Source organism: Gadus macrocephalus, chromosome 7 (genome assembly GCF_031168955.1).
Source record: "Gadus macrocephalus chromosome 7, ASM3116895v1".
NCBI classification, from domain to species: Eukaryota; Metazoa; Chordata; class Actinopteri; order Gadiformes; family Gadidae; genus Gadus; species Gadus macrocephalus.
The window spans coordinates 22,824,070-22,840,489 of NC_082388.1; the positions used below are offsets into that span (position 1 = coordinate 22,824,070).

General features: G+C 44.3%; 1 protein-coding gene across 1 annotated transcript; it reads left to right on the forward strand.

The window, feature by feature from the left end:
• Nucleotides 1–79: 79 nt before the first annotated feature.
• Nucleotides 80–11,938, forward strand: stk38a (serine/threonine kinase 38a). Its single transcript, XM_060057441.1, has 14 exons — nt 80–203; nt 3,144–3,279; nt 3,515–3,566; nt 4,473–4,595; nt 6,061–6,144; nt 6,583–6,706; nt 7,867–8,021; nt 8,137–8,248; nt 8,738–8,799; nt 8,967–9,084; nt 9,544–9,667; nt 10,525–10,620; nt 10,704–10,798; nt 10,892–11,938. The coding sequence occupies exons 2-14, from the start codon at nt 3,149–3,151 to the stop codon at nt 11,029–11,031; spliced, it is 1,416 nt and encodes a 471-aa protein (XP_059913424.1). The 5' UTR covers nt 80–203; nt 3,144–3,148; the 3' UTR covers nt 11,032–11,938.
• Nucleotides 11,939–16,420: the final 4,482 nt, after the last annotated feature.

Consider the following 16,420-nt stretch of genomic DNA (forward strand, 5'->3'; position numbering starts at 1 on the left):
AACTATTCTTTTGTTTCAAAATGACTACTACGAATGTGTCAGAAGGAAGGAGTACACAAAACGTTTGCGCTCTTGACGTTTTGAAAATGTTTTGGCAGCGCTCCTCTTCCGTACTGCGCGTCATCGCCCTCATCCTCATCATCCTCATCCTCAGTTGGACCAAAGTAAGGGAAGTAAAGACGGACACGAGCGATCCTTCGACCGTAAGTCAACAACAAAAACTATGCCACACTATATCTAACCATGGCCGTAACGTACAGGGACCTTTGTTCGAGTTGTTGCAGTGTAACTTAGACTTTATGACAACATTTCAAGACGTTGTAAACAAATTAGCTGGGTTGGATTGGCACTCACTAGTACTAACTCACGTTAGTTAGCGCTTGCTACCTCACCTTCCCACGGCGTTGAACCCTACACACACATATCACCTAACGTGGGAGCTGTTGGGCTTAAGCTGCGACATTCACCACAAGATAAAAAGGTTTAAAGTTTTTAGTTTGCTTCTATTTGAGAGCTGCTCCGCTAAGAGGCTCTGCTATGCGACTAGCTACACTGGACTGGTGGATCAAAGTGAAGTGCTGCGATCAGGCTTCACGACTACGTTACAAGTTTGTTGTGGTTGATATTAGGATGGTAGTTGTATAGACGTGTTAGGAACAAGTTGTGATGATCTGGGTGTGTTAAGAAACGATCAGCTTTGTGTGTGACACGGTGTGGGACCCAGCGCTCCGTGTTGTTATCCAGGTGGGAACCTGAAGGTAGAATGCAAATGTCAGGCTCTGCCTACTTTCCGGGTTCAGGAGGGGTCGTTGGAGACATCCTACGATCCCTATAGTTGTCTTTATCTCTCGCTTTAATGGACAAAATAACTGTGTGCGTTTGTCTTTAGTTTTGCTCAGCAGTGAGCGAGGGAAAGTTGCCTGCTTAGCGTTGCATCCTAGCTTAAGTTAAGACAACATTACAGTCCCTGTTGGCGACACATGCTTGAACGTTTTTCTGCTCAAGGCAGCCGACATGTCCAGGCTTTCAAAGTCCGACAACCGCCGTGTTTTCTGCTCGGGGGAGGGGGATATGACGACAGTGGGGATATTGTCAATGCCTCTTCTGATAGTTCATGATAACCGCAGTCTTGTTTGCTTCAATCAACCCAAATGGAGTTAACAAAAACCAAGGCATGATAGGGAAAATCAATGGAGTTGTCAAAGTAAAATGGAAAACACAATTTCAAAACAAATATGTCTAACCATGTTCAATGCCAATGACAGGATTTTATTTTTTCCGCATTAATTAGAAAAAAACTTTCTTTAACTGTCAAGGCGTCATAATGGCTTGGGTAAGGGTGCATATTGACTAAGTGGGAGGTAACGCATTACAAAAGTATTCTGTTGCTAATATACTTTCGGATATATATTAGTAACTTAATTCCTCACAGATATAACGAAATAAGCAGTACTAGTACTTTTACAACAAGTAATATGACAAAATAACCTACTGCTATGGCTGCGTGTTTATTTATATTTACCACGCATGATGTGAACCTTCGTTTTTTGTTTCCTGTTTTTGCTGAAAGGCTGCATTCTTGCAGACAGTACATTATCAAGACAGATGAATCCCATTACTTCCCATTTTAACATCTGTGTAAGCATTTTATATATTCTTAGAAAACATATGCCCTCTTAATGATGAAATATGATTAATTATGATTAATATAGTTTGCCTCATTCAGTACTTGTTAAGTACTCCCTTATTAGACAGGAAGTCACTTAGTGTAGGAGAGTTTGAGATAGGAGATGGGAGAACCTAAAGAGGAGGAGAGGGTAGGAACTGAGCGAGGAGGAGCTAGGAGAGGAGAGGGTAGGAACTGAGCTAGGAGTAGCTAGGAGAGGGTAGGAACTGAGCGAGGAGAGGAGAGGGTAGGAACTGAGCCAGGAGAGGAGAGGGTAGGAACTGAGCTAGGAGAGAGTATGAACTGAGCGAGGAGAGGAGAGGGTATGAACTGAGCGAGGAGGAGCTAGGAGAGGAGAGGGTAGGAACTGAGCTAGGAGTAGCTAGGAGAGGGTAGGAACTGAGCTAGGAGAGGAGAGGGTAGGAACTGAGCCAGGAGAGGAGAGGGTATGAACTGAGCTAAGAGTAGCTAGGAGAGGGTATGAACTGAGCGAGGAGAGGAGAGGGTATGAACTGAGCTTGGAGAGGGTATGAACTGAGCGAGGAGAGGAGAGGGTATGAACTGAGCGAGGAGAGGAGATGGTAGGTAGAAAAGAGGTGGGTGCAGGAAGAAGACACGCAGTCTGGATAGGGTGTCTGTTACCTATTTTATGAGAAGCCAAGGAAAATGAAAAGCTCCAACCAAGGTGTTTGTTTGAGGCCATTTCAGCGTCGGTACACGCACTAGCCTCATTGGTGTGGTAGCACTGTTCCACGGCGGTGTGCACACGAATGCCTCGTCGTGGCACGGAGCACCCGCTTACTTCATACCGCTTCTGGAAACCATCTAGGGGAAACACCGCTATCTGATTAATCTCCAGGGCTCTCTTCAATGAGTATAATGGTGGTGTTTGGCCTCCTTGCTCCCTGTCCTGTGATACCATGTAACATTTCAGAACTAGGGTCACCTTTCCTCGGAAAATTCTGAGCTTTTTCGTGTTCTAGCTTCTTTGGACCCTCCTGATCTTGAGAGTTCACATTCTGAATTGTTTGTCTAGGTTTTGTAGCCGGACGCCTAATCAGTCCATTTGACTGTAGGCAACACAATGTACAATGTAAATCAACAAAGTCATGTGTCAACAACCGAGCCTTACCCCCGCTTTAGATTCCTTTTATTATTGTGCTGTCAATAGCCCATCCATCTCATATCCAATGCTTGTTTTCCGATACAGTATGGTTGTTATGGTGGGATAAAGTGTGCCTGTCGCCTTAACTTACCTTAACTTGCCTTATCCCTGTGACCAGCCTGTTTGACTGGTTGATTTGTCTCTTTAACCTGAATGGTTGAATTATGCTCTTGAACTGGTGAATTGGGAGTCAACTTAGAAAGTTCAGGGTTGCGTACAGCCCTACTGTTACTGTAGTCTACCACTGTGCAGTATTATCCGTTTCTCAGTCCGCTTAGAAACTGAAACCAAAACTGTGTTGGCTCCATCCAGGTACCATGGCAATGACGGGCCCGAGCTCCTGTTCCTCCATGAGTAACCACACTAAAGACAGAGTGACCATGGCCAAAGTGACCCTGGAGAACTTCTACAGTAACCTAATAGCACAGCACGAGGAAAGGGAGATGAGGTAAGGTGTTGTGTTTGGAATGCATTTCAATTGTTATCTTGCTTTACAAAATTGAATGCGACCGCACTCCAATGTACAAACTTGTTTTACATTGGAACAATTTCCAATGTATGTTTTGTTGACTTTACATTTTTATTTCCTTGTCCACCTGCTGCCGCCATATGTAAATAATGGGCTACAGTTTATCTACAAGTAATCAATCAAGTAACAACATTTCCTATTGACTTGTTTTCAGACAGCAGAAGTTAGAAAAGGTGATGGATCAAGAGGGATTGGCCGATGAAGACGTAAGTTCGTATTTTGGCCTTGTTGAACACATAGTACTGGCTCACAATCTAAAAATACTTGTAAAATACTGTCATAGCAACAGCATATGTCACAAACTAGCGTAGCTCAGCTGTGACGGCTGCGTGGGTGGGAGGTGATTTGGTAATGTTGAGACGGTTCCTACCTTTGAGCGGTACTGGTTGGCCAGTATTACTTGTTTGTAGAATACATCAGCTATGGGAGGAGTTATTATTGATAACTTTAATGAAATCTCTAACGGTCAGCATTCAGGAAAGATATCGCCAGGTTATTTTAAGCTACGAGCTGGCTAAAATGTTACACATTGCAACCTTTCAACTTGTGGAATTGTTTGTTCGGAGAAAACGACCTAACCACGACAGTATTTAAGTGGGCACTATAAGAGAAAACGACCTAACCACGACAGTATTTAAGTGGGCACTATAAGAGAAAACGACCTAACCATGACAGTATTTAAGTGGGCACTATAAGAGAAAACGACCTAACCATGTCAGTTCTTATGTGGGCACTACTTGAGAAAACTTCCTGACCAGGTCAGTTCTTATGTGGGCACTACTGGAGATAACTACCAACCAGGACAGTTCTTATGCATAGACTTGTGTTGTACAAAACAAATAGTGAACCCAGCAAGAGGGTGGGAGTTTAACAAATATCATTGCTGATTTACTTCTCGACATAGACACTGTCAACCATTAACACAGGGTAATGGAAAACCAGACGAATCCTTTAATGTCTTCTCTATAACCTTAAATTCTAAGATCTCCCAGAAATTTTTTATCCCCTTATTTATTATTTGACATGCCCACACAACATCGTATAGTACAATTCAATTTCCTGAGAAAAAATACTGTATTATTAATATGATTTTTTTTTTTCTGCTTCACCAGAAACGGGTCAGAAGATCTCAACATGCCAGGAAGGAGACCGAGTTCCTTCGGCTGAAACGCACCCGGCTCGGCCTGGAGGACTTTGAGTCCCTGAAGGTCATCGGAAGAGGGGCTTTTGGAGAGGTAGGAGGCTGTTTATCTTTGGTCACCACAGACTACAATAACATATCATTGTCAAATAAATCAACATTTTATAGGGAGGCTAAATTGTTTTGGGTCAATGACATTTGTTTGAGGATAACTTTTGGATCGTTTACATGGATCCTATATTCCATAATTTTGGGTCTAAGTGACCAATACGGACACATTTCTTTTGAATTTCCAATAGTAGGCGAGAGCGCCTCAGTTGTTGCAGTTGTGAAACAGGCTGCAATGTAACCCTTGGGGAAACTGCACCCTGTCAATGTACGTCCTTTCAAAGTGCTTGTTTCGGCCACTTACAGGCTCAGGTTTTATTAATGTCTAAAAATCCCTTCAGGGGATTCTGACTTTTTTCCTTTTTCCTTGTTAATGTGTCTGCCCATGTCTCGGTCAAGGAAAAGTCTCTCTCTGAAATCTCGTTGTTGAGTTGTTGAAGGAAATCTCCCTATTGTTATCTCAATCTCAACTCTCTCCTTCACCCAAATCTTTTGGATAACACTTGACCGCTCTCTGTTCTACATCACAACAAACTCTTGCCGGCACTCATCTCTCCCACGTTTCCACTTTTCTCATCCTGCCAAAAGTAAACTCTCACAAGGTTTCAAAGCGAGTCTTCCCTTTTGAGCGAAACATGGTAAAGCAAAAAGGTATTTTTCTTGGTAGGGTGCTTTCCATAATGTTTTCACACACTTACAATAACAACTCAAAGCACTCTGAGGTGATGTAATGCAGACAGGGCGCTATTTCCCCATGCGTTACATTGCAGCCCGTTTCACAACTGCCATAGCTGAGGCGCTCAATATTAGACATATTAAAAAAAAGTCTGGTCCGAGTGAGAAACACAAACCCGAAACTCGAAAAATGAAGAAATACCAAAATAGTTGCGACAGTTCCGCTTTAATACAGCTTCTTAAAACTGCATCTGCAGATGTCCATTGTCATCGTGACCACTGCGATGTCTGTTTGATTCCGTCATGGCCTGCTCTTGAGTTTCGACGGCCAATGGCTGGTCCGGCTTTAGCCAATCAAGGCCAGCCAGAGGTACTTGGTCCCACCCTTAAGAACCCTGATTGGACCGGGCCAGGGCGCCCGGGCTTCTTACCAAGAATGAGGCGATTCAGGGCTGTACACCTAACGCCGTTCAGAAGAAATGGGCACCAGAGCGTGCAGTTTAAAGAGGGTTTAGGACTAGTCGATGGAACTGGTTTGGAGCCCCAATCATTTAATCAAGGTTGTTGCACAAAGGCACAGCTTCACGATATTGTGTTGCGTAACCCCATCGCGGTTCCATTCCAACGTATTCTCTTTTGTCATTCATGGCCGTTGAGTTATGAAATGATGAAGCGACCTTGCTGAACATTTTTCATCATAGTTTCCTCGTCCAAGAATGAACCCTGGTATTCATGGAGGGTCTGTTGGTTTAACACGACTCTCTGTTTCCTTGAAGGTTCGTCTGGTGCAGAAGAAAGACACGGGACATGTATATGCAATGAAGATTCTTCGGAAAGCTGATATGCTGGAAAAGGAACAGGTACTTAAAGTGGCCCTACCTAACATTTCAAGACTAGAGAACTCAATTAATTTACAAAGCTTGTCCAATGCAAAAGAGCACCTTTTACTGGTACCTGTATTTCGAATATCAAAGCTGGATCTCTTCCGCTGCCGAATTCTTCCCACCAAAGAGCTGGTACTTCGTTCGTATCCAGCCTAGATATAACAAAATATGGCCAACGTATCCTGGCTGACTTAGAAAATAATCCTTGTATTTAATTTAATGTTGTAATATTGTGCTAGATTCGTTCTCTATCAAAGTATTTTATTTGGTTGGGTATTTATTTATCATGAAAATTTGAAAAGGCTGTACTTGCCTGGTCTGGTCATTGAATTGTAGTATGGTATGTGCGGTATTCTATATTTAAGAGTCGTTGTGTGGACATTATTTGAATTATGAGTATGACGTTGTCTTTAGATCGGACACATTCGAGCGGAGAGGGACATCCTGGTCGAAGCAGACAGTCTTTGGGTCGTCAAAATGTTCTACAGCTTCCAGGACAAGTTGAACCTTTACCTCATCATGGAGTTCCTACCAGGAGGTAGGGCTTCCTGCTGTTGGTCTTTACATGTCTGGCTTCCCTCCCGTTCAGATAGATTTCAAGCGGACCAATCACAACAGTTTTATGTAAAATGGGGCGGGTTTAGTACGATGACTCGAGGCAACCAAAAACGGCTGCCACTGATGTGTCACAGGTTCCGTTCCTCTGATTGGTCATAGGTCCATCCAATTGCGTCACAAGGCTTTTTGGTCTGTGCAAGTTGAAACCGCCCTTTAGAAATGAAACGAGATTCCAGAGTAATGCACTTTTGCAAATTGGTCTAGTCCATAATGATTCCATTGGTTAAACCCCATAACTGTTAGTCTATAGGCATTTTTACACTGCCGGTTCGGTCGCGGCTTGGCACTCCCGGCAATTTCACCGTCTTGCCTGTGTGAAACCAAGGGGGAAAAATCCACCATTCGTCACAGCGCCAGCTTTCTTAGTTTACTGGAGAAGGCGGGGCTACGTACGGAGTCTAGGCCTCTTTAGAATAATTTGCATACTCCCGTATGTTTTAATTTTTTTATAAATGAAGACGCCTAAATGCAAGAATGAGTTCACGTCCGAGTGTGGCATACAAACGCGAATAACTATTTACAAGTGCAAAATCACCAACATATTCTCTATTTGGCTGACCACTTGTTTTTTTTATTCGGACAAAAGCCTCATAAGGAACGTTCCTCTTCTGTCTGTCTTTCTCGTAGATCGCACCATCTTTCCACGTCTTCGTTAAATGCAACTGCATCACCTTCTCTCCCATGGTGGTCAGCCACTCGCGGAATTACTTGTCTCTCCAGTTAGAACTACTCATGTTGATATTGCTGCGTTGTCTCTGTTGTAGAGACAACGCAGCAATACCCAATCCCCCCTCCCTGGAACCGCGGAGCCATCTAATCTCATTTACATCAAAATGAAACCGCCAATGTGTGTAGGGTCCGGGAGGGTCAATTTGGGTGCTAGCTCAAGCAGGCAATTTACCTTGGACAGTGTTAACTCGGGGACCATGCCGGGAAAAAGGCGTGCATAAGACGGGCATATTTGGCAGTGTAGAAACGTCTTGTGAGCAGCGGTTATTTGGATGGAATCCTCACGGCAGGGCCTTAGCCACCTAGCAGCCGTCTCTGTTCTCAGCGCCATCCTTGTGCCTCTTCACACAGGCGACATGATGACGCTGTTGATGAAGAAGGACACCCTGACAGAGGAGGCCACCCAGTTCTACATAGCGGAGACCGTGCTGGCCATCGACTCCATCCACCAGCTGAGCTTCATCCACCGAGACATCAAGCCCGACAACCTGCTGCTGGACTCCAGGGTAGGGACCGGGCGACGAGCTCGCAGCCAATATCAACATGGCTCGTTTGTGTTTGTACGACGATAAGTGCATGTAAAGAACGTGTTTAACGGTGATCCCCTCGCCATGGTCCCAGGGTCACGTGAAGCTGTCAGACTTCGGCCTGTGTACGGGGCTGAAGAGAGCCCACCGCACCGAGTTCTACAAGAACCTGAACCACAGCCTGCCCAGCGACCTCAGTAAACAAAGTCAGTGACGCCGTCATGTATATCATGGAGATCAGGGGTCTCAAACTCAACTTACCTGGGGGCCGCTGGAGGTAGAGTCCGGGTCAGGCTGGGCCACATCAAGTATCCCACAAAAAAAAGTAGCACAACTGTCCCAATCTGAGTTTATGATCGGGCTATAATTAGATCACGTTGGCTATGTAATCGCTGACAACGGGGGACGTTTCATAGTGGTTGGTGGAATCCGGGACATTTTAGCGTCCTTTGGCTTTTGTCGGGACTCAGGACACGCAACTCAAAATTGGGACTGTCAAACTGGCAAAACCAGGACATCTGGTCACCCAACACCCTACACCAACACTAAACTTTGATGTCAAGTAGGGGGCCACAAAATATCATCCCGAGGGTTTGAGACCCCTGATGTAGATCATGTTCACATTTTCTATGTTTATGGAAGGGAGTGCATTTATTTGAGCAGACTCATTTCAAATGTACCATGGCTCTATTCAGCGTTTCAGAATATGAACTCAAAGAGGAAAGCAGAGACGTGGAAGCGGAACCGGAGACAGCTGGTGAGGATCCGATTCTTGAAAAATTGGTGCAAAGGCAATATATTGTATGTCACATAGTCACTGAAGCTTCTATGGTATTCATTCTGTGTTCCTAACCCTCGAAAATCAATGTTTTCTCCTAACATATCGTGCTAACCCATTGCCCTTCTCTGAATCCTCCTGAACAGGCCTTCTCCACGGTGGGCACCCCAGACTACATTGCTCCCGAGGTGTTCATGCAGAACGGTTACAACAAGCTCTGTGACTGGTGGAGCCTGGGGGTCATCATGTATGAAATGCTGATAGGTAACTGTGCAACACCTCTTTAAGATATACATGTTGCATTATGGAGTTGAGCAAGTGGGTCTTCCCTGTCTACAAATGTCCTTGTGTCTGCAAATTAACCTATAAACCGATCAACAAATGGACCATTTGCAGTCATGAAACAAAGGAACTTAAACCGTAACAACTGTGTGTAACACGATGTTGGTGATCTGAAGGTTCAAAAAGTTTTTAACAAATAACATGAATTGAGGCGATTGCGGCAAGTAACTCAATATTAACAACATTACAATGCACTTCAATGCAGTAAAATAGGTGAATGCCCTCTGGAAACAGAAGGAGGAAATGTTTCAGTAGATCTTCTGTGGGCATTGCTGTCTCTGCGAAGGCTTGAAATATTTCCATAATATTTTCATCAAAGTTTAAGTCTAAAGAGGCCATTTTTGATTCATTGGATTCTGAGCATCTAATGTGATTTCCCAGGATACCCACCGTTCTGCTCAGAGACCCCACAGGAGACGTACAGGAAGGTGATGAACTGGCAGGAGACGCTCATCTTTCCCCCAGAAGTACCGATCTCCGAGAAGGCCAAGGAACTCATCCTGAGGTACAGCTTCAGTGTGGGCTTGAACCCTGTCTCCACGCAGGTTGTATCATGTGCCAGTGAACCAGAAATCGTATCACTTGTTGCTTTCAATGTGTTTGTATGTTGTCTATATTCTTAAACATAGCAATCCATGCTGCGTTGTCACCGTTACTAAAATAATATAAATGGTCTAAAATAGCAGCCCTGGTCCAATCCCGTGCCCGTTAGTCGCAGCGATTAGACTGCAATGCAGAGAAGGTTTGATGACACTCGGCTCTGTGTGGATGCGTGGAGCTACGTCTCGGGGCATTAATGTTGATCGCTCATACCGAGAGGGTGTAGCTTCTCAGACACTACCAGCACAATGTCGCATTGCGCGGCGCATTTCATAATACATTGGTCGTTAAAACATTCATATTCAACAACACGTACTTGCTATAAAAACGATTTATTTGCACTGGGTCGTTACCATGGGGATTACACCTACACCCTCCTTCTTGGAACTGTCAGCCCAAAAACACATAAAAACACAATTTAAAGTGTTTGAATTTGAGTTTAAACAGGCATTTCACTTAAGTGGGATATACACTCCTGCAATACAGCTTGCTTGCCTAGAGACACGGCATGGATCTCTGCGGAGCTGCCTGTGTTTATGCTTCTACGACCCATTACCAATGTACACAAGGGGGCAGCATAGCCTGCCTGACCTCAAACGTACATCAAGGAACCGTATCGGGAGGCTGAGTCCCTCCATACTTTGGGGTCTCTGAGGAGCGGCATTGACTTTGGCTTGAGTGTAATCCGGCTGTGACCCGTTCAACCGTGTTTGCATTGCAAAGCGCTGACGAGATGTGGCGCCTTCATGTCGGCCTCTGCAGGTTCTGCTGTGAAGAGGAGCACCGGATCGGAGCCACAACAGTGGACGAGATCAAGAGCAACGCCTTCTTTGAGGGGGTGGATTACGACCACATCAGGTGGGACCTTTGGTCTTTACTTTAGATCTGCCGCGTCGAAAGTGACATTTCTGTTCATTGATGATTTCCGTTTGTTCTTCCAGAGAGAGACCCGCCGCTATTCCCATCGAGATCAAAAGTATCGACGACACGTCGAACTTTGACGAGTTCCCCGATTCCGATATTCTCCAGCCGACAAGTGAGGACATATCGACAACGCATCAATCCATCACGTACCTGTATATTTTCCCAGGCCCGACTCCCTATATCATTCTTGTGTATTTCTTCCCAGCTGCTCCAGTTGTGTCCAACCAGACGGAGACGGACCTGAAGAACAAGGACTGGGTGTTCATCAACTACACATACAAACGCTTTGAAGGGCTCACGGCCCGCGGGGCCATCCCCTCCTACATGAAGTCTGGAAAAAGATGAGCTCGTCGCCGTAGGACTCTCAAACCGTGCTGTCAAACAAAAGTCCCGCCCTCAAAGTAATCAACACGATGTGTGTGAGGCGGATTCCCTCTTGGGCTGTCCATGTTCAGGAAGATGAAAAAATGCTCTTACTTTTCATCGTTGTAAAAAAAAAATGGATTGATGCTTTCTTTTTTTTTTGGTATGCTTCACTTTAAAATATTTCCAAGCTTGGAATGTATATTTGTTTTTCAGTGCCTCAATTCATCCAATATCGATATTTTTTTTTTTTTTTTTTACTCTCTGATGTCATTTTAGAATGTTCCTCAAACCTGTGGACTGCTGCAAAGTGCTTCTCGTCTGCAATTCCGAATACCAGCAATTTACTCGTGCGTTGGGCAGCCTTTAGTCCTGCGTGGGGCCTACGATCAGCAGCTACTACGGTTCACACCAGGCTTTTATTCTATCCTCACTCTTCACTTCTGAGACGCTTCCTCAGGCTCTTCATTCAGTACACCCTACGACACAGTAGAGCTGTGTTCTTCGTTCAAGATGCATATCAAAGTGTGACTTTACTTTTCCCACAGATGCTATTGGAGTGTATATGCTAATAGTTTGGGTGGAAAAGCTCTTCACGGCTGCAAGTTGTTTCCCTTTTAAATGACATTTGCTTCTTGTTACCAAATGACTCGTAACCAAAGAGCTGAATGAATCATGTCTTAAATTATGTTTATACTCTGTATGTAGTGTTTGTAGTTTCACTTAGGACTCGCTCAATACGCATTAATGCACATATTGGTAGCAACAAATTCCCAGCTTGAGTTTCATGCTTTTTATGAATGGAACAAATGACAAAGGATGTAATACTTGTACTATGTTGTTGTGCCACCTTATCAAAACAAAAATACAATTTCACTTTGGATACAAATGTGTGTTTGATAAATCACTGATGCATTGTCTATTCTATGTTTGTGGCCTCCCAGAATTCATGGGTTCAAACTCGGCTGCGGTCTTCTGTGTGTGAAGGTTCTCCCCATCTTCTTTCCCCCTTGGCTTTCCCCCAGCTGCTCATGATTTCACCTGCACCAGAAGACGTGCATGTTAGGTCTAACATTTCTAACATTAATACGAGTTCCCCTAGCCTACCTATGCTCCCCCAGTAGCTAGAAATTTCCTTCGGTCTAAAACGAGCACTAGGCATTCTGCTCCGCCTTTGAAAAAACGAAGCTCAGACGCGCCGTTTTGGAATTTTCCCCGTATGTCGTCATATGGGGAGATGCCACCTCCCGTTTCTCTGCCTTGTCAGCTCAGAGAATTTGGCCCGCCAATGAGATACGACCGTGCGAGCGCCGTGTGTGTGTGTGTGTGTGTGTGTGTGTGTGTACACACACTGTAACGCAAGTGTTATTTGGATAACCGTTCTGCTGTTGGTATTATGGCGCATTACATGTCGGTCTATCGTCTCTGGTGTTTCCACAACGAGACTCGTAGTGGGGGTTATCTCAGAATTGGGGGAAAGGAACTTTGGCTTTGACTCCCTGAAGTACATGAACCACGACATGGAGGAGAAATGGATTGTTGCCAGTGAATGTCTCCCGCTTGAGCCCCGCTTCCCGCTGCCGAGGGACCGCTGCCAAGGGACCACCGCCTCGGCGATGCTCGCTGCAGGAGGCGGTGGTGCCTAACGGTGACCGCTGCTGAGGCAGTGGTCCCTCGGCAGCGAGGCTCCGGCGGGAGACAACCGCGCTCGACAATCCCTTTCTCCTCCATGTCGTGGTTCAGTCTACTTCAGATTGATGTGGAAGCACCAGAGACGTCGGAGAACCCGACGCAGTCGTTTGAGATTCATAATATCGTCTGGAGGCTCACACAGCTTTTGGCTGTAATAATAAATATTATTTGATATAAATATCTATGTATAATATGATAATATTTAGATATGAAGCTCCAGCACTCCCGCCGGAGCACCCGAAGTGTTCTAGATAGAATATTTACAGAACACGGCCAAAGGCTGTGTGCACCTCGCCATTGCGATACATCCACTGTAAACGGAGCGCATGGTACCGTGGCAGCAAGCTGCTCAGGGCCACACCCCCACCCGCCTCCTTGACCCGCCTCTCTCCTCACTCTCCACACCGAAACGGCGCGTTTTGAGAAAGCTCACTGTGTGAGTGGCTGTAATTCTGCACCACGGCTGGAACGTCTTCAAATACTGTGTTTGGGGCCCACTAATATCTATATTAAAGCATCCATAAAGTAGCATGCCATGGGACCTTTAATTCTCCTGCCTGTGCCCTTGACCAAGGCACTGGCAGTGGACCTGCATTGGGTCTGCAGGTCTATACTGCAGCTGCCCACTGCTCCAGGAGATGGGCCAAATTCAGAGGACATATTACCCCCAAGGGAGACAATAAAAGGTCTCTTCTATTCTAATAGTTGTAAACTTTTAGAATAGAGTTTCATTTGCGGGAATGTTCAACCTTAAACCTGAGCCAGAATGTATGGGAAAGAGCCATGGTTGGATTTATACGAGTAGTCATGACTCAATATCCTTTTTACATGGTACTTATAAGTGCCGAGAAAAATTAAGTATATTATATTCGAAAATCAAAAATTTAAATTTTGTGTGAAAATGGACAGCAATAAACTCCAATACAGGTTTTCCTTTAATATTTCAAAAGCAGCATTACAAAGGACAATTTCATGTAACCAGACGAGTGGAAGTCATATTGAAGGGTCTGAATCATGTTCCTGCCAGCCATTCGTGTCAAGGTAGATGCGATCCTCCTGTCTGTTCTGGACTCCATGCTCATTTCATCCGCGCCAGGCGCTCTGTGCTCTCCTGGTTCTCTTCGCCTGCCTCTGTATCACGCTACGCATGGTGTGAAAAATCACGTTTCTATTTTAATTATTTTAATTTACAACTGTGGTTTACAGGGTTGGAGGCACACTGGTGTGCCATTCATTTGTAGGAGGGAAATGTGTCATGCCAATGAATCCAAAAATACGTATTTCTATAATCAATCAAGGCGTGATATTATGCCACCAGGTGAGTTTGATTAGCCCTGCTGCCTGTTTTAGTGTCATCACAAGTGGGCGTGTCCACCTAGATGTCTGTTGGGTACATCAGTCTACCCAATGGACTGTTGCAAGTGTTGCTTGTCTACACTCCCACCTGTGATGTAACTAACACAAGAAAATGCAGATTTTCAAACTACTGGTGGCATAATATCGTAACGTGTTCATGTTAATTTGGCAGCTTACCATGTACTTTGTTTTGATAGGTTCCTGACCTTTATGTTTATGTCATGAGAGCTGGGACCAAAAGAAAGAACTATCTAGAACCGTCCCAGTCTCCAGTCTTTCCCTTGTTTCATTTGGATATGAAATATTCACAGTAGTTTGCTCATTGTTTTAGTATTGTTATTTTTACTCTGTTTTGCATGTCGAATCTACAAAATATATGTCCTTTATATCTTAAAATAGATTTTTGGACCAAACATATATGCTCCTTTTAAAGTGGACAACCAGTAGACCTATATGGAGCATAAGAGATGGGTTAACCCTACCTGCAGCCTTACTTTCAATATGAATTATTCATTACCCGGTGATAGTGAATGTATTTGTGTAAATGTCAACAAGCCACTTGAATCAACAAGTTATTGTGCTATCGTTTATTTATTTAAATGGTGTGTGGGATTTTAGAGGTGAGCACATACATGTCGTTCATGCATGTCGTCTAATCAGTGACACGCTTAAAGCTAAGGCGTACTCTTTAAGTAGACAGAATCATATCGTTAACAATACGTCAATCAGTTACATGTTAAAAAGAGTTCACCATTAATGGTGAGGAAGGTTTAAAACTTGAGTGTTTGGTCGGACACGTCATTATTATTATCACGGCTGTACTGTTCTGATGTGAATGTTGTCGATTACGGTTTATATTCTAACTTGTAGTTCTTTGTGGGCTTGCATTTTTTGTCTGCCATGGCCGTGGTGATGATTTTGTTTGGATTGTGTGGTCTTTCATGGTCAGGGCACGTCTCGTTCAAGCAGGTGGAAACCTGTTCTGATTGGCTCCTCTGGGCGGAGAGCTGTGACTGTGAGGTGGAGGGAGGTTCATCAACAGGAAGTTGGCTAGGGGATGTTCAAACAAGGCACTAGATTCATCGTTGCCCTTATGAACATATTGCCTGTTAGGCCGGTCAAGGCATCCGGGTCCCTTTTTATGAAGGCTTTAGTATTTCCAAGAGAAAAGCAGCGGTTCATAATGGATGGCAGTAGCTCAGGAGGTAGAGCGGGGGAGGCTGGAAACCGCAAGGTTGCTAGTTCGATCCCCGGCTTAGTGTCGAAGTGTCCCTGAGCAAGGCCCCTAACCCTAACTGTTCCAAAAGGGCTGTCCGCGCAGTGAATGGTTGACTCAGCCGTTGGCGTGTGAATTTGTGCATGAATGGCTGAATGTCAGGCTTATTGAAAAGCGCTTTGGACAAAAGTGATATATATAAATGCAGTCCATTTACATTTCATTATCCAAAACTATCTCTTTGCATGGACCATGGGATGCAAACAGGCTAACTTAACTGAGATCATCGGTTTCATGTGAAAAACGTCTAACCACTTTGAATGGCTGTGGATGACTACTACAAAGTCCTGATGGTCTACACTGAGTATAATAGTTATCATACTCAGTATAATAACTATTATACCAGTCAAGGTAAACCAGTATAATAGTTATTATACTCAGTGTAAAGGAAAAGCATCTCTGACAGTTTGGTAGAGAATAAAAAGGAAAAGAGTTTCCTTGTTTGATTGTTGCCTGGGCCATCCAGTAATTTCAATCCTGGATGGCCCAATCCTGGATGGCACATGTATGTTATTTCTCCCCTCTCCCCCTGTCTTAAATTAAGCCCCAAACACTGTCTGTCTTTCACCGTACATGTTAGTCCTCTGATCATTTAGGTCCTTTCTGGATGCAAATCTTGTGTTTTAAACCCTTTTACAAATAAACCTGTCAGTCCCTCCATTTTCTTGACTCATCTGTGCATATTTTTGGTTGTGGACTTGTTATGGACGAACAGCTGTCATGAACAATCAATTACAGCTGTCTCAGATGAGTGTCTATTAAGGTCAGATGAGGAGCTGAGCAGGTCCTTCACAGCTTTCTCATTGTGAATAAAATGTGCCGGTAGCAATGCTGGCAAGCCACACTGTGAGGTGAACATTTTTTCTGGGGAGAATATTGAAATTATATGTTTAAGCAACATACATGAACCGTATTAGGTAAAGAACAGTGTATTCAAGATATAACTAGGCATTGTTGGCTTTATAAAAGGTATTGAGAAACAAACAACCAAGCGCAACTTTCCTCAATATTAATATCTTGCTTTGAACCTCTGAACCAACCTGTCTT